At 58.7% G+C, this 23541-nt stretch overlaps 2 protein-coding genes across 5 annotated transcripts in view; one reads left to right on the top strand and one right to left on the bottom strand.

Annotated features, from left to right (window-relative positions):
* Positions 1 to 3156: 3156 nt before the first annotated feature.
* Positions 3157 to 23541, bottom strand: part of SNX33 (sorting nexin 33) — a 69442-nt gene continuing 49057 nt past the window's right edge. The window contains exons 3-4 of one of the 4 annotated variants that reach the window (XM_081831450.1): positions 4411 to 4485; positions 3157 to 3347 (exon numbers count right to left, since the gene is read on the bottom strand). In XM_081831450.1, coding sequence (XP_081687576.1) covers positions 4434 to 4485 — 52 coding nt within the window. In that variant the 3' untranslated portion in view covers positions 3157 to 3347; positions 4411 to 4433. Of the gene's footprint in view, positions 3348 to 3942; positions 4486 to 23541 lie in introns of those variants that run through there. The other 3 variants (XM_081831452.1, XM_081831449.1, XM_081831451.1) reach the window with 3 other exon arrangements.
* The window catches only part of CSPG4 (chondroitin sulfate proteoglycan 4), a 41792-nt gene continuing 24581 nt past the window's right edge, over positions 6331 to 23541 (top strand). The window contains exon 1 of the mRNA XM_006744442.3: positions 6331 to 6600. Within this exon, the coding sequence (XP_006744505.3) occupies positions 6513 to 6600 (88 nt within the window). The 5' untranslated portion in view covers positions 6331 to 6512. The remainder of the gene's footprint in view (positions 6601 to 23541) is intronic.

The following is a 23541-nucleotide window of genomic DNA, read 5'->3' as shown; positions in this document are numbered from 1 at the left end:
TTGCATCAGTTATCTGCTGCTGCATAACAAATTATCCCCCAAACCTAAGAGCTTAACATAGCAATAAACCTTTACTATCGCACATAGTTTCTATGGATCGAGAGTTCACAAGCAGCTCAGCGGGACAGTGTGGGCTCCCAGTCTCTCAAGAGACAGTAGTCGAGAGGTCAGTGAGGGCCGAGGTCATCTGAAGCTTTGACGGGTGCTGGCAGACCCACTTCCAAGATGAGCGGTGAGCTGGGGCTGGCTGTGGGCAGGAGGCCTCAGTTCCTCCCTTATAGGGCCTCCAGGGGCCCCTCAGGCATGGTGGCCGGCTTGCCCCAAAGCAAGCAGTCAGAAGCTGCCGTAGCTTTTAAAGATTTTATTTATTTGTCAGAGAGAGACACAGCAGGAGAGGGAACACAAGCAGGGGGAGTGGGAGAGGGAGAAGCAGGCTTCCCGCGGAGCAGGGAGCCCGATGCGGGGCTCGATCCCAGGACCCTGGGATCATGACCTGAGCCAAAGGCAGACGCTGAACCGACTGAACCATCCAGGTGCCCCGGAAGCTGCCATATCTTTTATGGACCTCGCCTTGGAGGTCCCACTCAGTCACTGCCGCAGTTCTTAGTGGCCTCGCAGCTCAGCCCTGTTCCGTGTGGGAGGTAGCTAAAGGAGGGTTGAATGCCAGAAGGTGGGGACCGTGGAGGGCCATCTTGGAGGCTGGCTACCGCGGGTTTTTCACTACAGCAGGACAACAAGCCAATGGGGCCCGAAGAGGCTGAACTCCAAGCTGTCTGTTCTCGTGTAAGGTGGCACATGCACTGAGCCCCACACAAGCTGAAGACACCGTGCAAGCTCCCTCCGGCTGTCTCTTGGGTGTCAGTCTTGCCTTTCCTTCAAGGGACTCCTGGGAGTCATGCAGAGGGCAGGACCCTGGCATCAACAATTGTCATCCTCATAACCACCAGGCACTGCCCCTCCAGCCCCTCTGTCGGAAAACCTCATCAGACACCATGGTGGTTCTACAATTTACAGGTGAGAGAAGAGGCGCAGAGACCTGAAGGGACTCGCCTGAGGCCACACCGGAGAGGCTTGGCAGAACCGGACCTCTGGCTCCTAACCCGACAGTCTTTCCACCGCCCTGCCCAGCTGCCGGCTCAGACCCACATCTCCTGACACCCGTCACAAGCCTCGTTTCTGTCCTGAGCAGGTACTTCTCCTCCCTCTTTCAGGAGCCCTGCCCTAGCCCCCAAAGGCCAGACTCTGAGCACGTATGTTCACAAATCTTCCATCCGAACAGGAACTCTTCATCCCCCTCCCAGACGCGCTCTCTGCAGGCAGCCAGGTCTACTGCAGGGCACAGCAGGGTTAATAGCATGAACCAATATTTAGAAACAGCACAACCCCAGGGGCGTCAGCTGTGGCCAGCTGCCCATAGCCACTGAAGCCACAGGCTTTTGTGGACATGGTGTGGCCTGCCCCGGGGACCGGAGACTGAGGGGGTCCTACACCACCCCTCAGCCCTGTCTCCCCAATCCAGCTTGGGCGTGGCACAGAGCCCGCTCCCACTCCCAATCAGCGCCAAGCCCCACCACTAGCCTCCCATCCAGGGCTGGCTCCTGGGGACAGCAAACACAACTTTTCAGCTCCCGAATTGTGTAATTGTTGGGAATGGCTGCCTCCGCCCCTCCTGGGCCTGGCTGCCTGCACTTACAGGAGCCCCATGGACACCTCCAGCCGGGAACAGAAGCAAGACCACTCCTAGCAGAGGCCGCTGGTTGGAAGCCCAGGCCTGGGAGCCCCTGGCCATGAGACTACAGGGCCATGGAACTGGGGCCAAAAACCTGTGACCCTTGCACAGTAGCGGCCTGGGTTCTGTGTCCCTCACGGCAGAAGGCCAATTTCCTAAGGGCAGGACCTGGGCAGCTAGAGTACACCCCAATGCAGACAGCACCCCATCTTGGGCAGAAGCACCTGCCATTTACCAGCAAGCTGGCTTTGGCCACGGACTCCCTGGGTGGAGGCCATGTGGTCAGAGTGCAAAACACAGAGGCACCCAGAGGGCCCGGCGTTGGCCAGGGGCAGGACCGAGCCATAGCTGCTGCAAGAGCCAGCACTGAGTCCGGGAAGCGTGGAGGGTAAGACGGACCAGGCGTGCCTGGCCAGCATCATAGCTGAACTCTGGGGGCTGGCAAGCGGGTGATGCTGGGTTTGCTGTTGTTTTGTTCTCGCGGAGGCCGATCACTTAGAGAAACTGAGGCAGCACATACCACAGGTCCCTGAAGCTTCAGAACACTCTGAATCCTTCTTCATCCTTCAAGTGTATTCTGAGTTTCCCTCAACCCTGCTCCGAGTGCTATCCCCATGCTTTGCTGAGAAGGAGTTAGTCGAGGGGCAGGGGAGACATTGTGTCACACCTCCTGACCTGGCTAGGCTTGCCCTGGGAGGCACTAGGAGTATTCAGGGATCATTATTCCAGGGAGTCTGTGGAAAAGCAGGAAGGACTGGGAGGGCTTCCTGGAGGAGGGTGAGATATGGCCAGGGAGGCAGGGGCAGTCAGGGATGGCCACCAAGGGCAGCTGGCCAGCCCAAGCCAGAGGACTTCATGGCAAAGGTTGGAAGGCAGAGGGAGAAGGTCTGAGCCAGGGAGGATGCCAGGGAGGCCCTGGTCCGCTCTGCTCGGGACCCGGCCTTCAGGGACCCAGGCGGGCATGCACCTCCCGTGCCTAGCCCAGGGGCTAGCATGCAGCAGGCGCTCCACAAACACTTGTCTCTTCCTTCTCTGTAGCCCTCACATGCCCCTGCCCTTCACAGGAGGAGGCCGGGGATGAGACCAATGAGGAGCAGGCACTGCCAGGTCCAACAACCTTTGCTCTTGAGACAGTAGGAGGTGGTCAGGGAGCAGCTCCAAGGCCACATGGGGCCTCAACTTTCTGCCAGTCTGCTGGCATGACGTCACTCAGCGCAACCCGGGTTCCGGCCCCGGGTACCGGCTGGACAAAGGCCAACCTGCGTATGCCGGAGCCCCAGCGCCTGTGTCCACTGGGGCCTCAGTGTCCTCATCAGTGCAAAGGGAAGGCTAGCCCCCATCATGCACAATTCCCAGGGTTGTCAAGAGACCAGGTGCGGGTTTTGTAACTGTGAAGCCCCAGCAGAGAAGCAAGCGCAGGTTACGACTGCTGCGCTGGTTGCCACTATTTGCCCGGGCCCCTGTCTCTCTCCCTAGCTGGCAGCAGGCAGAGGGGCACTGCGAGCTAGTCCTGACTTGAACCTCGGCTGCGGGCTGCGGGCTGCGGGCTGCGGGCTGCGGGCGGGAACTCCATCCGGAGGCTCCACAGACAAAGGGCTCCTGGTAGTGGTGGGTAAATCTGCATGGGGGGGTGGGATTGGGGAGAGAGAGAAGATGAGAAGAGGGAAGGGAAGGAGGAGAAGGGAGGCGAGGGCGATGGGGTGGGTAGAAATCTTCACCCAAGTTCTTGATTCTTCAAGAAGCAGAAGCCACCTCTTCTGTTTTCATTCCTAAAAAGAAAGCTCTTTTCCTCCAAACACAGTGTTCCCAGCAGCGCCCCCAACCCTAGGCCCACACTTGGCCAGTAATTAACCCCTAACAAGGACCAGGTGCCTTGCTGACTGGGGGTGGGGACAGGGACAAGTTGTGGAATCAATGGCTTTATTGCCACTGGAGACCAGCTGACCACAGCCCCGCCCCAGGCCTCCTAGGGTGAACCAGATGCGAGTTCTTCCATTTGCCAAAGTCCCCACATAACAGCAGCACTGGCTTCTTAGTCAACGTCAGTGCACATTTATTGAGCACCTACTGTATGCAGCTGCCTCTGGTGGGGAAAGTTCAGCCCTCAAGGGGCTGACTTTTCATCAGGGGAGGTGATGAGTGTGGAGCTATGTACAAACTGTGAAGGGCAGGAGCATGTGAGGGCTACAGAGAAGGAAGAGACAAGTGTTTGTGGAGCGCCTGCTGCATGCTAGCCCCTGGGCTAGGCACGGGAGGTGCATGAATGCATTTAATCGTCCCTAACCCAGTTCTACAAATGAGAAAACTGAGCCACAGGAGAGGTGAAGCAACTTGTTCAAAGTTGGACAGCCAAGTAGGAGAGCTGGGATTCGAACTCAGGGCCTGGGTTCAAGATCAGCACTCACAACCAGCACACAGACACGGCGCCAGCACATTGTGCTGTATGGTAAGAGCACCAGGTTTGCCATCAAAGACCTCGTTCCACCTCTTCGCAGCTGTGTAGACTTGCTCAAGGCCCTCGATCTTTCTCAGCCTCAGTTTCTTCATCTGCAAAATGGGGCTCAATTTTGTGGCAAACTATGAAGTGTTGTACACATGGTGGGATAGTCGCTAGTCAAGGAGAGGGCCTGAATGCTCTGGAAAACAGTGTGGTCTCCTCAAAAAACTCAAAATAGAAGTACCATATGATCCAGTATTTCCACTTCTAGGTATTCAGCTGTGCAGAACCACAGAACCTCTGAGATCCAGTCTTTCCACTGCCAGAAAGAAGAAAACAGAAACATGAATTCAAAAGGATACATGCACCACCAGCAGAACACAGTGTTTACTGCTGCATTGTAGCTGCAAGATATGGAGGCAGCCTGGATGCCCAACGACTGATGAGTGGATGAAGAAGATGTGGTATATACATACAGTGGAATAATACTCAGCCATCAAAAGGAACAAAATCTTGCCATTCGCCACAACATGGATGGAGCTAGAGGGTATTATGCGAAATGAAATCAGCCCGAGAAAGACAAATACCATACGATTTCACTCATATGTGGAATTTAAGGAACAGAAACACATTTAAGAAGCAACTGAGCAAAGGGAAAGAGAGAAAGGCAAACCAAGAAACAGACTCTTAACTATAGAGAACAAACTGAAGGTCACCAGCGAGGAGGTGGGTGGGGAATGAGTTAAACATGTGATGAGGATTAAGGAACGTGTGTGCTGTGATGAGCACCAGCTGTGTATCAAAGTGTTGACTCACTAGATTGTATACCTGAAATTAATATTACACTGTAATTAATTATAAAAAAATTTTAAGGTGAGGAGGGTCTGGGAAGAGAGTGCTGATGGGGTGGGTTGGGGGTGGGCCGAAGCAGGCAGGTGTGAAAGAGGGATTCTTTTTTTCTTTTTTTAAGATTTTATGTATTTGAGAGAGAGAGCATGAGCTGGGGGAGGGGGAGCAGAGGGAGAGGGAGAAGCAGGCTTCCCACTGAGCACGGAGCCTGATGTGGGGCTCGATCCCAGGACCCTGGGATCATGACCTGAGACAAAGGCAGATGCTTAATGACTGAGCCACCCAGGCGTCCCTGAAAGAGGGATTCTGAGGAAAGAAGGGAGGGGAAAAGCCCTGTGGGGTGATCTTCTACCCATTTGCTGGGTGGAGAAGCCGAGGCCAGGCAGTGCCGATGCTGGGGCTCGACACAGAGCAGGCAGAGCCTCTGCAGGCTGGAAGTTCTGCGTTAGTATCGCCCTTTCTCCTCCTATTTGGGGTGAGGCTGATGTTGTTGCCTCAGAGGGAGTCCAGAGGAGCAGGACCGCAGCCTGAAGCTGTTAGGTAGGAGTTAATGCAGGGCCAGATTTCCCGCAGGCAGCCCCAGGAAGTTGAAACACCCAGATTCAGGAGTTAGGAGGCCTGGGGTCCTTGTCCCAAAGGGCCAGGGACCTACACTCCACCTGGGGCCTTGCAAGAACCACTTCCAGTTCTGAGCCAGTTTTCTCCTCCATAAAATGGGGCGGGGGGGTAGGGAGGGAGTGGTTCTCACCCACCTTGTAGGGTTATTTTGAGGCAAATGATACTGCCTTGTGGGAGAGTCTAGAACATCTCAGACTGGAAAACGGAGGCTATGCAGGCCAGAGAAGGCCAAGGTCACAATGCCAGGGGACACAGAGCAGAACCTCAGGCCGGTGCCTCTCTGTCCAAATGGAGTCCCGAGGAGACCTGAGAGGAAAGCAGCCCAAAAGCAGTCTGGGTGGGGGTAGGCGTCTGTCCTCCTAGGCCTGGAGCTTACACGCACGCAGGCGCGCGCGCGCGCGCGCACACACACACACACACACACACACACACACCACACCAATCCTTGCAAGGGCAGGAGAAAGAGAAGTGAGGGGGCTAGCCCAGCTCAGGTCTCCTCCCAGAGGAGTTCTCCTGGAGCCCTTGGGTCAAAGCTCTGGGGGTCTAGGCTCCTCTGGGACTTTGTCCCAAATCTGCAGGGCGGGGCCTGGATCTAACAGAGCTGTAAGGGTCTCCTCAGCCCTGCACGGGGAGGAGCAGCCCAGCACGGGCCCTTTAAGAAAGTTGGGGGTGAGGGGGGCCAACGGGGGAGCCCTGTCCTGAAACCGGAGAGGGCTGGCGCCTGCCCCGCCCCCAGAGCTAAGTAAGGCGGCTCCAGAGCCCCAGCCGGAGGCAGTTGAGCCAGCCTTCCAGGCTTCTCTCAGCTCCCGCCTTTCCTCTGGTGTCCAGGCTCCGGACTCTGCTTGGCTCCTCGAAAATCCCGCAGCACAGCCCGCCGCGATGCGCTCGGGCCAGCAGCCTGTGCCTCCGGCCCCTGCCCTGGCCCTGGCTTTGACCTTGGCTATGTTGGCCAGACTCTCATCCGCAGGTGAGTAAGGTGCCTGAGACCACCGGCCTGGCCGGAGCTGTGGGGGAGGGCTCCTTGGGTAGAAAAATGGGACAGGAGGGCCCAGAAGTCACCCCCAGACTGGGAGACAAGGGGGCTGCACTTCTGCTCCAGGCTGGGCTCTCTGGGAGTTCCACTCTGGGGTCGAAGCAGGATCCCCAGTGAGAGCTCTCCAGCTTGGGGCTTCTGTGGGCTCTGGCTATTTGAGTATGGCCCCAGTCAGATTGTCTAGGGTGTGGCTTTGGGCAGGACTGTCCGCTAAACCAGTGGGGCCACCCAATGCTGTCTGGGCCCCCTGAGCCCAGCAGGCTTTTGGTGACTGCACTGGTCCCAAAGGACACTCCGTGACAGCCAGAAGCCGGTACCCCAGCCTCCGCAGCCCAGGCCAGGAACGGGGCTTGCACTGCAAGGCGAGAAATGGGGAGGGGGCCGCCCTGCCCCACCCTGTATGGGGCCCCACATGTGCCTCAGCCTCCACAGCCTGCAGCCTCCTCTGGCCTCCTCCAACGGCTCCGGCCCCCTTCCTTGCCCCCGGGGAAACTTGTACAGCCTCTTCACCACCAACTGCCTCCTGCCTTCCTCTCTAGCTCCTATCTCCTCACCCCCCCTCCTAACTCAGAAGGCCTGGTTAGTGACAGATGGGACCACCCACTCCTCAGCCTCCCTTCAGATACCCCACAGCCCCACAGGGGCCTGTCCCCCAGACAACCCTGGGCAACCCCGCCACATTTCCCTGTCCCGGGCTTTGGTGCTTGACCCCAGCAGAGACTGAGTGACAGTTCACCTTCTGAGGGGCACTAGGATGCATCTCCTCTCTGTTACATGCCAGAAATCCTACCATGACGGCATTCTTCCTTGAGTCAAGGCATGGTCTAGTTATGCCATAAGAACCATGGCCTCAGGGCCCATCAGTCATTACTACCCATGTATGAATCAGTGCTTCAGCCTACGTCTTTCGGGACCATTCCCAAGAGCAGCTCTGAGCAGTGGAAGAGGCTGATTCTCCCTTCCAGGGGCCCAGGCCACACCCTCCTCCCCATCAGATGGGGAAGCCTGCTCTAATGGACAGCATCATGAGGCACCCAGAGGGAAATGAGTCAGGGGAGGACCCCCCCACTGGGGTGAGTCAGAGCTGGATCCCCAGGCTCTCTGCTCCTATTCCCAGGGACCCCCTCCTTCAAAGTCTCAGGGCCCCGGTGATGGGCTGGGCCTCTGGAGAGGTGTGAAAGGGCCATCTGGGGTGACTGGAGTGGGCAGCTTATCCAGCCTGAAGCCTCCAGCCAAGAGAGTCTAGCACCCCCATCTCCTTGGCCTTCGACTGAGAGCCATCCTCAAATACCTTCTCAGCATCAAAAATGTGCAAGCATTGTGCTGGGCAATAAGGAGTACACAGAAATGGATGGGCTGAACTTGAACTCATTCAGAAGGCAGAAAAGTAAATTAAAACTCAAACAGCAATTCCTATCATGTCTGCAAAGATCCAGATGAAGAATATGGTGAAGAGAAATTGCCAGGCAAGCTGGGGCAGGCCAGAGGTGATCCTGGAGCCAAGCTTTGGAGGATGGGAAGGGGGTCAGTACTCTAGGCAGGAGCTCAGCCTGAGCAAAGGCACTGAGGTGGATGTGAGAAAAGCATGTTGAGACAGGAAGACCAGCAGCCTGGTTAGAAGGCATATTTTGAGCACCAGCCAGGAAGAGCCACTGGGCTGGGGCACAGAATCCTTAAATGGCAGAATACAGCCCACAGCCTATGCCCTGTTGGCAATGGGGAGCCAACGAAGATTTTAAGGCAGGAGCGTAGCATGGCAGCGGTGGGGTTTTATAATGTTAAGCCAATCTCTGCCTGTAGGAAGAATTTGGAAATGGGAGGGGGTTGGAGAGCTAGAATCTTCTCCCCCTCCCAGGCAGAGTTCCCCTTCAACAATCCGTCTCTGTCACCAAGCCTGGCTCAGCACCCTCTCCTGGTCTCTGCAGAGGGTCAGCCCATACCTGAGGAAGGCATCATTCTCATCCCTCCTGGACACCCTGAGCCCCAAAGGCCCTCGAGGTCTCAGGTACCAGAGTGAGGCGCCCTGGGACACTTTCCCTGCATTCATCAACATTCTGCGACATCTAGGTCATGAGGCCTGAGAGTCAAGCACCCTTGGAGACCATCTGGGCCAAGCTTCTAGTTGTACAGACTGGGAAACTGAGACCCCAGGGAGGAAGCAAAGTGCTCTAGGTCCCACAGAGAAGTGCAGCAGCGCAGGAAGAGCCCCCAGCCCTGCTTTGAGGGAGCGCTCCGCCTGTGTGGGAGCTTAGGCTAGGGCCACTCTGCCAGTGCGGGGTCTAGCTCCTTCTGAGCCCCGTGGGAGGCGTTCGGCAGTGGGGGAGACTGGGTTTGAGCTGATGTGGACTTGACATTCCAGTCAGGGGAACAGCATGAGTAAAACTGAGAGGTCAGAGTGAGCACAGAGCCTGCAGGACCAGTGGCTCCCATACCTCTTACCTGGCCTGGCACCTGCTAAAGGTGGGTGGTTGAAGTAGGACTGAGGGTGGGGCAGGAGTACCCCGAAGGGAGGGCTCCTGCATTACCCAGGTGAGGACTCTGACCTGACGGGGTGTTTTAGAGAACAGGACCATGGAGCCATCAAGTGCAAGGAGTTGAGTCGGAGTAGATTCTTCTGCCTCTAGGGATCCTCTGGGGAACAATGGTGCTGGAGACGTGTGTGTTTGCGTCTGTGCGCACTGCCCCGGGGCCTCTGGAGCAGGGCAGAGGCCAGCCCCTTGGCCCGGCCCACCCAGGCTCTGGAAAAGTTGTTCAAAAACCAAGTATAACTGAGCCCGCCCCCACCCGAGGTCCGCCTGCCCTCCAGGGCAGGACAAGGAGGGTCTTTCAGTGCTGTCCGCCTGGGGGCTGTGGAGGGGGCTGCCAGGTGGGCCAGGCAGCGGGCGGTGATGGCAGGAGGGGAGCGGGCTGTGCATGGAGCTCTCAGAGGAAGTGTATAGGCTGCTTCTGGGAACTGGGCGTGCTGCCCAGGAGGGGGCAGGCAGGGGAGGGGGAGTTGGAAATAGCCCTGACCTACACACTCACTGGCGCACACAGATGTGGGTGTGCACACGAGTATGAACAGCTCTGTCCACAGCCGGCCGCGCTCACAGACCTGGGCTGGGTGGGGCCCAGGATAAGGAGGTGAGGGCAGGATGGGCTCAGGGGCTACCGGGCTGTTCTGCGGCTCCTGTTCAGTACCAGGAGCAATCAAACAAGGGGCCTTCAGACTTTGGCCTGCTCCCCTCCTGGTCCCTCTGCTCCTTCATAACCTCTCCCCCAATTCCGGACCCCACCCAGCTCCTTGCTGGCCCCCAACATGCCCCCTGCCCCGGCACGTGCCCAGTTCTGTAGAGCTTTCTAGAGTTAAGACTCTCTCCAGGTGCAAGCTTCGGGTGGGTTTCCAAAGTGCCACGTTATCATTATTACTGAATGTAGATGAGTGATTTTGGAACAAACTGAGTTTGAACAATTTCGTACTTGGATTCTTTCTGGGGTAGAGGCGCCTAGCTCTCTCGCTTCTCAGAGGGGCGCATCATTCCAAACAGGGGAGAGGGTAGAGCTGTCTTCTAATTGGGCCCTCACCTCCAGAGACATCCCACGGTGGGGGGGTGGGCTACCCGTGTCCTGCGTAGCCTCACAGCCGCCCTGCAAGTCAGGGAACATTCCCATTTTAGAGATGAGGAAACTGAGGCTCAGAGAAATGCAGGGACTGGGCTCGGGTCCCTCTCCGGGCACACAGGCCACAGTGTTGTCACTCCCCTCAACAACAGCCCAGATGGGGCTAGGTGGGCCCAGGCCCCCGCAGCAGGGGGGAGAGACAGGTCTTCAGGGGCGAGACAGCTCCCCGAGGACCCCAGAACTCTGCTCCTGTGTCCCCATACCCCACCTCTCCGACCCTCCCTCCTTTGTCACAGCAGAAGCAAATCCTCTTCAGGAAAGTCCCCCACCCCCTTCGACGGCTGGGGTAGCAAATGAAGCCACGTTTGTCCTAGATGCAGGGCAGTGGCACTGAGGGCTGCCATCGAGGTGGCCTGGTGGCACGGCTCCCCGAGCTCCGGACAGTGCCTATCCTGTTGACCTTTCCTTCCTCCCGCTCCGCTCCTGCCCGCCCCCAGCCGCTCCCAACCTGCAGACGAGCCAGCTGTGCCGGCTCTGAGGCCCCTTAGCCAGGCCTCCGCCCCTGCTTGCGCCTACCCACGTCAGTGTGTGTCTCTCTCGTGGCTTTAGCCACGCGCTGGGTCAGTGAGGCTGCCTCCCGTCCCAGACCTTACTGCAGAGGCTCCGCACCCCAGACCCATCTCCCCATGGTTCATAGGGAAACTGGGGCCCAGAGAGGGGTAGCTACTTTCTCAGCATCACACACCAAGTCCTTAGCAGGTGGGGGCGAAGCCTCCCTGCTCTTCGTCCTTGTATCCTGCCTCGGGTGGTGGCCTTGCCCACAGGACCAGCAGCTCCCTGCAGGCAGACCTCCCATCTGCTTTCCTCGGGGGTCTCCACCGTCTTGCTCCACACAGGGCTGAGCCCACAGAGGGGCATATTGATCCCTGAGTCAACCAGTGTTTTTCAGACTGTGCCCGGGATGCCCCAGGGCTTTACATCCAGAGGGGGCTGAGCCTGGCAGTGTGGGAGGCCAGCCCCACCCTCAGCCACACATAGCCGCTCCACGAGCAGGCTTATAGATTTGGGTTTTGTGTAAGATGTGGTTTGGGTAATGTGTTTTGCGACTTGAAAAAAAAGAAAAAAGACGTGAAAACCAAGCAATTGCTTTGAGTTGAAACATAGAGCAGCGAAGACTCAGGTCAGATACAAGGAAGAACTTCTTGGCTTTCAAAGAATCCAAATCAAGACTGATACCAAGAGCCCCTGGAAGGTATCCTTTCCCAGGTGGAGCAAGGTCCGGGGGCCTGAAGGCAGGGAACAGCACACAATCCCAGCTTCCTCCCAGCCAAGCCTGGGGACCTAGCCCCTCCTGCCCCAGCATCCCATTCCTGCCACTCTTGGAACCAAACGGGACATTCCCGAGCATCCAGGTAGGCAGGAGCCGCCCGGGGGCCACCTGCCTGCAGGCCCAAAGACACCGTGACTATGCTGGGCCCTCTCTCCCCCTCTGATCTATCAGCCTCTACATTCAAGGTGATCCTGTGTCCCAATGGGTGGCTGATGAGCCCGGCCATCAGATGATAATCCATGATCCCTGGGGCCCTTCCACCTTTCTTCAAGCTGTTCCCTGCAACTGGTCTTTTCATCGTTCAAGGCCCAGCTCCAGCTCCACCACCACCACCCCTGTGGGTCTTTCCCAACCCTTGATTGCTGAGGCCCACAGCCTGTCTTCCCCCTTCCTGGGGCCTGCCCTCCTTCTCTGTGGGGCTACAGGCCTTTTTGCCCCCTGCTCCACGACCTCCATCTGTATGATGCCCAGGAGGTACGTGTACACACATGTGTGCACACATGTACACACACATACAGTGTTGCTCAGCAGCATGGCTCAGGGCCTAGCAAGGAGTGTCCAGCCCCTCAGCCAGCGGTCCTGGGAGAAACCCCCGACTCAGGATTCACAGCCCCCAGCCCCCAGCTCCACAGCCGAAGCAGGGCCTCTGGCTGGGACCAGCCTCCTCTCTGGGGAGATGGAGGGGGCTGGAGAGAGGAGACCAACTTCCTTTCCCACCTAAGAGCAGCCCTCCCCCGCCCACATTTCAGGAGGGGCCAGCTATAAATATCAGTGGGCCCAGGATGCTGGTTCCCACGACTCCAGCCCCTCCCTGCCTCTTCCCTGCGCACAGCAGCTGGGGCCATCCCCCCTCTCCTGCAGCTGGAGGCTAGCCAGGCAGGCCTCAGGCCCAGAAACACACACACACACTTCCCACCATGGTCAGGGAAGGAACAAATCACCCTTTTTGGGTGCCTTGGAGCAGCTAAGAGCGAGCCCCCTCCCGCTCCTCAGTCCTGACTCAGGCCCCACCTCTCCCTCTTCTGAGTCCTCAGCTCCGGGAACTTCTGCCTGGCTGGGGGAGGCGGGAGGTCAGGCACGCCGTGGTAAGGAACATGGCGTTAGAGAGCCGAGGATTTCATTCCAGCCCTACCCCTTGATGTGTGACCTTTCTGAGCCTCAGTCTTCTCTCTAAAATGGGGATAAACGATTCCTACCTCCTATGCTGTCAAGGATCAAAGCCCTTTGCCAGAGTAAACACTCAGCAGGTGCCTGCTCCTGAGTTTGCTGTCTTTCTGTTGTTCCCATTGTTTTCTGGACCAGGGACAGACCCAGCAATAAGGAGAATCTTTGAGCAAAGTTCTAAGGTGGGGGAGTGCATGAGGGGGTCCTGTGAGCGGGTCTGCATGGGACTCAGAGACACGGAAAAGGGGAGGTGGGTCCCCAAGGTAGCGAGCAGCCAGCTGCAGCCCAGGACACTTCAGAAAGGGGGAGGGGGTCCTGCATCTGACTGACTCGCTGGGCTGAGGTCCACACACCTCTCCTACCATGAGGAGAAGCAGGACAGCCCTCCCCACCCCCACCCCAAAGCCTAATGGCCCCTTGGACGGAGATCTTTGGTCCTGGATACAACACAATCAGTATGTGTTGAAAGAATCACCAAATGAAACTCAGACCCTGTCCAGAGAGCAGATGGGTGGGGACGAAGAGAATGAACAGGCACCGGGAACTTTTGTAGGATGGGGAGCCTAGACACCCATCTTTGCCCTGCCTACTGCCCACACCTGGGGCCCCTCTGGAGGTGGGGGTGGGAGGCAGGGCCTGTGATGCGAAATGCCCTCCAGGGCTCCCATGAGGCTGTTAAGGAGTGGTGACTCCTTAAGCAGGAGGACCTGCATCACGACGAGCAGAATCCAGATGGAGGGAGTGAAGCACCCTCTCCGTCCCGAGCTGCTTGGACCCATCGGGGATGTTGGTGATGCCCGAGTCCGTATGTGTGAGAGATCAGAGCTGGGGGAGGCGAGGGCAAGTGAGTCTTGGGAACGGACTGCAGAGCGGGACGAGCAGCAGGGGCCGTGCCTGCTGGAGGGGCTCTCTGGGTGAGAGGCTGGGCAGAGTCTGGGCCCCCATCTTCTGCCTTCACCCCCATAGAAGTAACTCGCCTCAGCAGACCACTGGGCAGAGCTCAACCAGCTCCCCGGATGTGTGCTAAGCACATCCAGGCGCCTGCCCCCGGCTGAGGCTCCGTGTCTCGGCAGCTGGTGAGGCCCAGCTGAGCTCTTCCAGGGCCAGATACTCAGATGAGAGCCTGTCCCTCCAACTGTTGACAGCCCTGAGGCAGGAGAAATGTTGTAGGGACTGGAGCCAGCTGCGCAACCACAGCCTTGGGATGCTTGGCCCTGCTGTGTGGCCTCGGGCAGACTCTCCCTCTCTGGGCCTCTGGGTAGGATATTCAGTCCCCAAGGTCAGCTGTAAAATTGTGAGCTCAAGACCCTTGAGAATAGGACAGGGGGCTCTGCCTCTGTCCAGAGAGAGCCAGCTGCCTGTCTGGGGCCAAACAGCAAAGTGGCCTGGGCCTGGATGGGGGCGAAGAGGCAGCCCAGCCTGCCTGAGCTCCCTGGCACCTAGACACCACTTTCCCAGTGGGCATGAAGCCCCGGGGCTCTCCCCAGATGAGAGTAGTGGCTCCGCTCCACCCCCGGTTCCCATTCTCCACCCCCTTGCTCTAGCCTCACCCTACCAAAAATAAACCCAGACCACCCCATCTTGTACCAGCCGGACCCACCCAGCTCCTCCAGAGCCAGTTGAGTCACCGCTCCAAGCTGCTCCTTTTTTTAACTGTCTGAGTCACAGGCTGTGGCTAGGGCTTCAGGACACATGCCCCCAGCTCCAGCCACGCCACAGCCTCCAGCGGCTCACCCAAGGGGGGCCTGGCTAGAGGCTGGCAGCAGGCGTGAGCCCAGGCCACAGCCTCCCCCTGCAACACCTCCAGGCCGGGGGCACACGCCCCCCTGGCAAGCCAGAGCCCACACCTGTCCCCAGCGGCCCTGGCACCCCCTCGCCTCATCTGCCCGGGGAAGTTTTTCAGGGATCTTGGTGACAAAGCCCATCTGTGTCGGCGCTGACCCCACAGCATTTCTTTGCCTCCAAAGAGGTCTGGGCCTCCCACCCTGGGACACAGGGTCTCCAGGCCCTGGGCCCTGCCACGATGGGAGTGGGCCAGGCCACAGAGATACCTGATTCCTGCCCCTCCTCACTGGCTCCAACTTAGACTCTGACCCCTCTGCCCAGAGCTCCATGAAGACTTTCTATGGCACGGAGGCCTCCACCTCAGGTCTCTCCCGGCTTCCTCTATCCGCTCTCCTCACAGGGTCAACCAAGCTCCAGTCTCTCTTGCCCCATCCCTCCGTCTCTTCCCCATGGCTGTCTGTCTCTGTCTCTGGCGGCCCCGTGTCTCTGGCCCTGCTCTGTTCCTTTTCCTCCACCCAGTCCCTGTGGTGCCTCTCCATCCGGCACTTCACACGCGCAGGTCCTTCCCCGGCCATCCCAGCAGACACAACACACCCTCACCTCCGCCCATTCCCAGAAGGGGCTCCGGGCCCCAGGGACCAATCCTGAGAGAAATTTTCCATCCCCTCACCCAAGTGCCCTCCTTCCCCTGCCCTGAAGCACAAGCTACATCCTGTCATCCTGTCGTAGGGGATGTCAAGATCCCACAGGCACTTCCTTGGAGGCTGAGACAGAGGGGCAGGGGGCCTGGGAATGGCCCCACCCCCAGCCCCTGCCTGAGTGGGAGCCCCCACAGCCTCAGCCCCAGCCATCTCCTGTCTGTGGCCATGGCCTCCAGCTATAAATAGGGGCTCTGATGCTATTTTCTTTAAAAACAAGCACCAGACTCAGTCACCATAGACCCAGAAAAGCATTCCCTGGCTGGGGCAGTGTCCCACCCCACCCCAGCCATGGCCCAGCTCCCCCCTCCCCCCACCCGCCTGGGCACTGGAGTCCTGAAGGGAGAGGAGGACTGAAGGGAAGCCTGGAGGTGAGACTAGGTCGGGGAGAGCGGGGGCCAGCTTCCAGATGCGGCCCCTGCCCGCTGGGTCAGCTAGAGAACGCAGCCGCCCCCCTCGCCCTCCCTGCCTCTGGTCTCCCTTCACCCAGCCGCGCTGGTCTCGTTTCTGAGACACCAGTGTTAACAGAGAGGTGACAGTAGCTCAACTCCCCAAGCCACGGTTGAGTGTCTTGGCACCCCAAACGCAGAGAAGGAACTTTGGGCTGTGGAGAAGGGTGGGGGAAGACTTCCTTCCTGAAGGAGCAGGAGGGCATTCTGCAGGCAGGAAAGAAAGAAGAGCTGGCCTGAGCAAAAGGCTGGGAGTGGGGACCCATCAGGTGCAGATGGAAAACAGCCCAAGGTCTAGTGAGGCTGACATGTGGGGTGTTCACGGGAGGTGAACAGGAAAGCCTGGCAGGGCTGTGACAGGGTGACCCAACACCTTCGGTGCCACACTAGGGTTGGGGCTGGATGGAGGGGCAATGGGGAGCCATCGAAGGCTTTCAGACAAGGGAGGATGACAGAGCGACTTCCAGTTTGGGTTAACAGTGGTTGCTATTAGCAAAACAAGGCAGGAAATTCATTAAGCCAAGCAGGGGATGGTGACCATCTGCCTCGTGGGATGGCACAGAGGAGCAAGAGGGGGAGATGAATTTGAAAGAGAATTTAGGGGCAGGATGGCTGGAACATGGGGAGAGAGGAGGGAGAATGTCCAAAATGACTTTCAGATTTCTACCCAGCCATGGGTGGGTGGGGAGGCCTTCTCTGGAAGGCAAGCAGGTTTGGGGAGAAATGACACTAAGTCTGGCTTGACATGGGTGGGCTGGGGCTTGGAGGTCCCTCTGGGTGTTTCCGGTGCAGATGTCTCAGGAGGCATTGGCAGGTGGGCCCAGAGCCCCGGAGCGTTGGTGCTGGAGACAGAGATGTGGGTGCCATGGTAAAGAGCCAGTGCCTGAGCCCAGGCAAGAAGAGGTGGCCTGGAGAGAGCACAGCGGTGGGCACAGCTCGGCGGTACTGGGCGTCTGGGGCATCCGCAGGCCTGGAAGGTGGGGAGTGGTAGGCAGGCGCCTATGCCAAGGGAAATAGGGGCCTGCCCATGGGGAGAGGTCTCAGGCTAGGGACCTCTGGGGGACCTGGGTAGCACAGAGGCTATTAGCAAGGACTCTGGGTTCTCCTGGTCCCCCCTGCCAGGCCATGGCTCCCGCAGGCATCCCACTCATGCTGGAAGCTTGCTCCTTGGCCTGTCTATGGTCGGCTGATAGAAAACCCCTCACAGGGGCCAAGGGCCACATGCATTTGATCCCTGTATTCCCTTACGTGCTCATGTTTCCGACATCAGCACACGTGTGTGGGCCTCCTGGCTGGCAGATGCCCTGCGCAGGGGATGTGCGCCCTCCGTCCTGTCCTCAGGAGCCTCCAGTCTGGCTCCACGGTAGCCCCCGTAGTGACCACAGCCCTCCACCAGCCACTTCCTGAGGAGCTGGGCTGGGCTGGGCAAGCCGGGTTTGCATTAGTCTCCCCAGCCAGGTCCCCTTTGCACAGACGGGAAAACTGAAGCCAAAGAAGAGCACAGCAGCATGTGGTTGGGGGGCGGGGGGGCTGGCCCAAGCCCCTGCTTCCCCCAGCCTCCTGGACGGGGGCCTGCCATCTGTGAGGTTATCCCGCCTCTCTTCCCTGTATTTCGGATAGAGGAACTAAGGCAGGGTAACGGTGGCTTCCGCAAGGCGCACAAACTCTTGAGCGCAAGCTGGGCCAAATTGTCCAGGCCTGTGTCCAGATCAACAGTCATGGCTTCCGCCAACCCCCCATCCCAGCTCACACACTCACTGTCTCCAAGCCCAGTCTGCCAGGCTGGGGGAAGCCCCAAGACACCTCCCCAAGGGCCCTGCCCTTAGCGGTTTCTCATCCCAGAGCTGAAGGGGAGCTCAGAGATGAGCAACGCTTCCGTCTGCTTCCTGGCTCTGGATTCAGCCCCAGAGAGGGGGTGGCCCCACAGCGTCCCCGTCCCCGGGGCAAGCTTCTCACCCAGGCCCCTTGCCCCTCCGCCCTCTTCCCTGATCTCCAAGACCCCAGTGGGCACAACCAGCATTTATCACTGGCTGTAGGAATGTGCCATCCTTAGCCAGCCCCGAAGAAGGTCCCTCCTGGATCGAGCCAGCCCCAGAACCAGACCCGTTCAGCCACACCAGGAGAGGCCAGCTGCCAAACCAGCCGCAGAAAGCAGATGCTCTCCCCTCCCCTCCTCACTCCCGTCCCCCCACCCCCCAGGGAGCCCCTGAGGACAGGAAGGGAAAAAGTGTGTCTCCAGGGCATGGGGCCAGCTCTCACACCCTCCTCCTGCTGGAGCCAATGACAGATGCCCCACTTCCGAGTTACACACACACACACACACACACACATGCACGCGCGCGCGCACGCGCGCACGCGCGCAACAACAACCCCCCACTGCTTCTGTGTGCACCCGTCCCTCCCGGAAACCTCAGAGCTCAGCCCAGGGGCTCCGATCCAGCCCTGCTGCTCCTCTTGAGGCCTCAGCACAGGCAGTGTCTTCTTTGACCCTCGTCGCCTCAACTGTAGCAGGGGAGCTAGGTCCCAGAGACCCTGTTGGGGGACGGGGCTGCTGAGCAGGCCCAGCGCAGAGCAAGGAGGGTCTCCCGCTCTGTTTCTTCTCTGCCAGATCCCCTACCTCAACCTGGGCCCACTAAGACAAGGGTCCCCCCCCACCCCACCCCCCCGCCCAGGGCCAGGAAAGCCAGGAAGAAGGGATATGGAGAAGGGCCTGGAAATCCACCCATCTCCCTGCACAAGGAGGAAAATTATAAGGCGAGGAAAAGCCTCTCAGGATTGCTCCACACACAGCAGCCCCGCCCCTCTGCGCCTGGGGCTGGGGAGCAGCAGGCCCGCCACAAAGACTCCATTGAGGCCCTGCTTCCTCCCCGCCCCAGCCCTCCAGCCTGGGTGGACTCTTGAGCTGCTTCTGGAGCAAACCTCTCATTTTCCCTCCTGCTTCCTCTGTACCACACATGGCCCCAAGGTCGGCAGACATGGCTGAGAGCCCAGGGTACCAATCCTTTTAGGTAATCACCTTTTAGAGGAGGTCCCTAAATTGGAAATGTTCCCCAGTATATGCCCCTCGGCTTGGGTGGCCTCCAAGCTCCGGGTTAGAGAACCGGTAGCTGAGGCCAGTGACAAGGGTCAGGATTCAGCCAATAGCTGAGGAAACTTGTACCATCCTGGCCTCCTTGGTCTCGCAAGAACCAGAAAGGCAACCAAACCCTCTCAGGGCCCTGAGAGTGAGTCTTATGGCTCAAGAGTTGCTGGAGTGAAGGGAGACGGGCCAACCTTAACCCCAGCTGAGGTCTCCCTAGCTCTGAGACAGGGAGACCAGCTGCCGTGAGCACAGAGCCTGATATCCCGCACTGGGAAGCTACTGTCTGCCAAGAGGAACGGCTCCCTTTTTAAGTTCTGTGTGACTTTGAACTAAACTACTGTTGTTCCTGTGGCCGTGGCTTGTGGGGCAAGAGAGGAGCAGGTCATCAGCGGGTCTCTGGGATGGCCCTGGGTTACGGACTCTCAGACTGGAGTCAGGGAGGTAGGAGAGTCAGGGTGTGCAGGTGTGTGAGCATCTCCCAGGCAGCTAGCCCCAGCAGGTGGTAAGCATCTAGGCTTGGCTCTTGGGATCCTGTTGTCACCACCATGAGCAGGGTATGTTGTCCCTTTGGTCTGACGTAAAGTCTATCCCTGTAACCTTCCCCCTTGTTACCTTCGGAGGTAACAGGCTAGGGGGAAGGTGACAGCTCAGTGGACAGGGATGAGCCTTGGGACATGCTGGGGGGCCTGACACCAGAGTAGGCACAGCGTCAGGCACGGCCAGGGCAGGTCCTGTCCAGTATCTAGAGCCAGACTGGACCCCCCACACCACATCGTCACCTGCCCCGCACTCACCTCAGAACGCTGTGACATGTGCCACGGACCTGCACTCCGTCACACTCATGGCTATGTGCCACCCACGGTGGCCGTGCACGGGTCTTCGGGGCTTTGTGTGACTGAGTTCCCACACCAGCTCCTGGCACTGCTTTCCCAGCTTGAAAAAGGGAGTGGGCACTGTGGGGAGCTTCAGCCCCATTGGCCTGGGGTCTGTCGCTCTGGTTCTAAAGAAGTTTCCACCCCTCCCAGCCTCCTCAGAAGTTCCCTGGCTTGGGGGCAGAAAGCTGGTAAAGAAAAAGCACATCCCTTGGAGGCCCGAGGGGAGGGGGTCTGGCCTGAGTTCTGGAGGGCCTGGGTGACCTCAGGGAGGGCCTGGCTGCAGGAGCAGGGCACCGGGCCCATGCCTGCCCTCACGCAGGGCCACCCACATACATACCCACATACGCACCCACAAGGGAAACAGAGAGCCCTTCATCCCTGCCTTAGCCGTCCTAGAGCACTCCCTCACGGCCCCCCTCAGACTTCTCAGGAGAAGGGCTCTCCCAGCCTCACCCCTGCCTGCCTAGGATGTGGATCTGGAACAGGATCTCCGAGTCTCTCTTGGTTTCTCCTCCTTCATCTCCTTCATCAGGCCTCTGTCTGGACCCCTGAGTGCAGTTTCTGTGGAGGAGGGAGGTCTTCATTTCTCATTCTCGGTTTTAACATCTTTCTCAGGCTTTCTCTCTCCCCCAGGTGGGTTCTTCTTTTCCATGACTGTGTTACTGTGCTTATGATTGAATGAGTGAGTGAGTGAATGAATGAACAAATATGGATCCCCCTTCTCTCACCTCCTGCTCCATCTCAGTACCGCTAGGTACACCTCCGCAGCATACGCATGTCCAAGTCTCCCACTGCCCCCCTTTGCCCCTGGGACCTGGGCGTGCCCCCGGGCCATCCTGCCCAGCAGCTCTGACTCCCAAACTTCCTCCCTTATAAAGTCAGGCAGCAGCAGACACCCAGGAATCCTACTGCCTGTGACGCATGCTGGCTGTGGGGCCGCCTGGCTGCCCTCAGGCAACCAGGAATGTGGCGGGAGCGGGGCACACAGGGATTGATTGCCTGGGAGTAGGGTGGGCTAGGGGTGCCTGGGCTGGGGGTGCCTGCATGGGCGGGGCTCAGTCAGGTGGCTGGGCCAAGACCTGCAGGCTTTCTGCTTCTCTGTCAAATTGTTTCTCCTCTGGAGACTCAGTTTGTCTGGAAACCCTACTGAATGCTAAAGCTGCAGAGAACTTTGATATCGTGGAACCCATCACCCAAGGATGGGGGCACCCAGGGCTGGGGAGGCAAGAGGCCCCAGGCCTAGCTCTCTAGACTGTTCTGGGGCAAGGGTGGTGCTCCCAGTGACAGCCAGGATAGGGCAGGGGGAAGAGGGGAGCCAAAGGCAAAGAAAGACAGGGAGAGGCGGAGATAAGGCAGCAAGGTGGCCAAGTGGCCAAGACAGAGACAGAGGAGATAAGGGACAGAGACAGAGAGAGACAGTGTGGCTAGCCCTAGGCATTGTGAGGACTCAGAAGGATCAGGGTCTGCAGCAACCCCCACCCCCGGTGACTAGAAAAGGGACCCATGCTTGAGAAGCTGCCCCTGGTCAGCCCAGGAGAGCATGGTGGGAGCCTGATGGGCAGAGATACTCCCTACAAGGAGACCCCTTGTCCCAAGCCACTGACAGATAAAAGTAGAGCATCGTGGCGCAAGTAAGCCTCACGCTTGGGGCCCCCCAGGGGCAGGCTTCAGGTCCCCATTCATACACACACTAGGAGTGCCCCAGGGAGACCAGAGATGCCAGCACAACCTGTGGCCGGCCAGACGGTGGCTTGCTAGGGACACTCGGCTAAGCTTCGTCTCCCGTCTGAGAAGAGGCTTGGCGGGGAAGGACATAGGCTCTTTCTGTGCCCCCAAGCCTCATCTCAGGAAGAGGGATGGAGCCACTCTGCCTTGGCCCAGACAGAACGCCCAGTCCGTGGTCAGGAAGGGCGGGAAGCTGAGGGATGCTCCACCTTCGGCAAACCTCTGGGATGGATGGGCGCCGGGCGGGAGGGGTGGGTGCCCTCCAGGAACACATGGCCCCTTTCATGGAGCCTGGCCCAGCCGAGTCACGGCGGGCGGCACCGAGGGGCAGGACAGGCCTGGGCACAATCACGGCTCTGTCCCGGCGGCTTCCAGCCCACACGCACACGCATGCACAAACACACAGCCTTACGCAAACCCAAAACACACCCCCGAGCAGCCACCCACACACTTGAACACACACGCAAATAGGCATCTACGTAGTCCTGGACACCCACCCACGAACTGTCTTGCAGGTAGAGAAACCCAGACATTCGGCATTCTTTCAGCCCTCCCACTCACCCCAGACCCCTTGTGGCACCTGCCCCCCACCCTGAACGCTTGGCACCACCCAGACAGCCCACACCATTAACCCTCTGCATATCCCTATCTGAGAGCAGACACCAGCACCAGAAAGGGACCTTTGGGACTAATCCCCACAGACAGGAGGGGGAGAGACTGGGAAGGAGCGCCCATTTTACAAAATGCTGACTGGGAGGCCAGACGGGGCCCCTTCTCCTGGCCCAAAGGGCAGCCCACATAGCTGCTACAGGCCTGAGCTGGTGTTTGGATGAATCATGGGTCTTCTTGACCCAGGAGAGTCAAGGGCAAGTCTCCAAGCCCTGATGATGCCTTCTCTCCACCACCCCACTGCCCTGGGACCCCAGTCAGGCCACTGAGGCTGGCTTGGTTCCTGCTACTTTTCCCTCTCCTCCTCTATCTTCAACTTTCCCAGAGCCTTGCTGCCCTTTGAAACTACCCAGTTCCCTCCCTCTCTCCTCTATACCACCCTCACCTCCTCCAGGAAACCTTCTGGAACTGACTCCTAACTCACTTCTTTATCCTGCACTGCCTCCCCATTTGCAGCCTCTCCCACTGTCTCCCAGGACAGGGATGCTGGGTCCTTGCAACTGCGGCCCATCAGAGCCGGTAAGGGGCAGCAGAAGGAGACCAGGAGGTGGGGGGACTGGCGCTGTCAGAGTTTCCAAAACGCTGGCCAGCAAAGCCTCCGAGGCCTCTGTTGGGATGAGGGGGCTGCCCAGCCCGCACACTTCCAGCCGCACAAGGCAGCTTGTGTGAGCGCTTCCCTACCCAGCCCCACAGGAAGCAGCAGGGCCCAGCCCCTCAATAGGCTCATTCAGACCCCAGCTCTCTGGAAAGTACCTCTACTTCCTGCCGCCCTCCCACTCTGGCCTGGAGAACGAGGCTAAATGGGCTGCCCCTCCTCTTATGGGAGGGGGCTAGAGGCAGGTGGTTAGGTGGGCAGAGCCAGCCATCTCCTTCCCTTCCTGCTGCACGCTGGACCCGACCATCCCCACATCCACCTTTGACAAAAGGGAGTGTGAATGGGTGTGAGCTTATTCCCCCCACCCCACCCCGGAGCTGGCCCCTTCCCCATGCATGCTAAACAGGTAAATGTTGAGCAACAGCCTTTCTGGGGGAGAGGGAACGAAGATCTGTAGCCTTTGCCTCTTCCGTGGTGTAACATCACCTGGCTGGCAGAATTCCTACAAACTTAACAGTCAGCTCTTACCAGCTGCTGTGAGCTCCAACCTGCAGGGGCTCCACCTTCTGTGCAGGGGCTGCCCTCAGTGCTGTGTGCTGCCTTTTGTTCTTAAGAATCAATGCTCTTGAGGCGCCTGGGTGGCTCAGTCTTTGGGCACCTGCCTTAGGCTCAGGTCGTGATCTCGGGGTCCTGGGGTCTAGCCCCACATGGGACTCCCTGCTCAGTGGGGAGTCTGCTTCTCCCTCTCCCTCCGCCCCTCTTCCACACTCATTCTCTCTCTCTCTCTCTCTCTCTCAAATAAATAAATAAAATGTTAAAAAAAAAAAAAAGAATCAATATCCTTGTGGATGAGGTGCCCACCCCCTGTCAGTTCTCCCAGGGAGGGTCTGCCCCTCGCCAGCA

This window comes from Leptonychotes weddellii, chromosome 9, assembly GCF_054177405.1.
Source record: "Leptonychotes weddellii isolate Sample4059 chromosome 9, ASM5417740v2, whole genome shotgun sequence".
Taxonomy (NCBI): Eukaryota; Metazoa; Chordata; class Mammalia; order Carnivora; family Phocidae; genus Leptonychotes; species Leptonychotes weddellii.
Note: the sequence above shows the minus strand (reverse complement) of the source record. Positions and strands in the feature narration are given on the sequence as shown.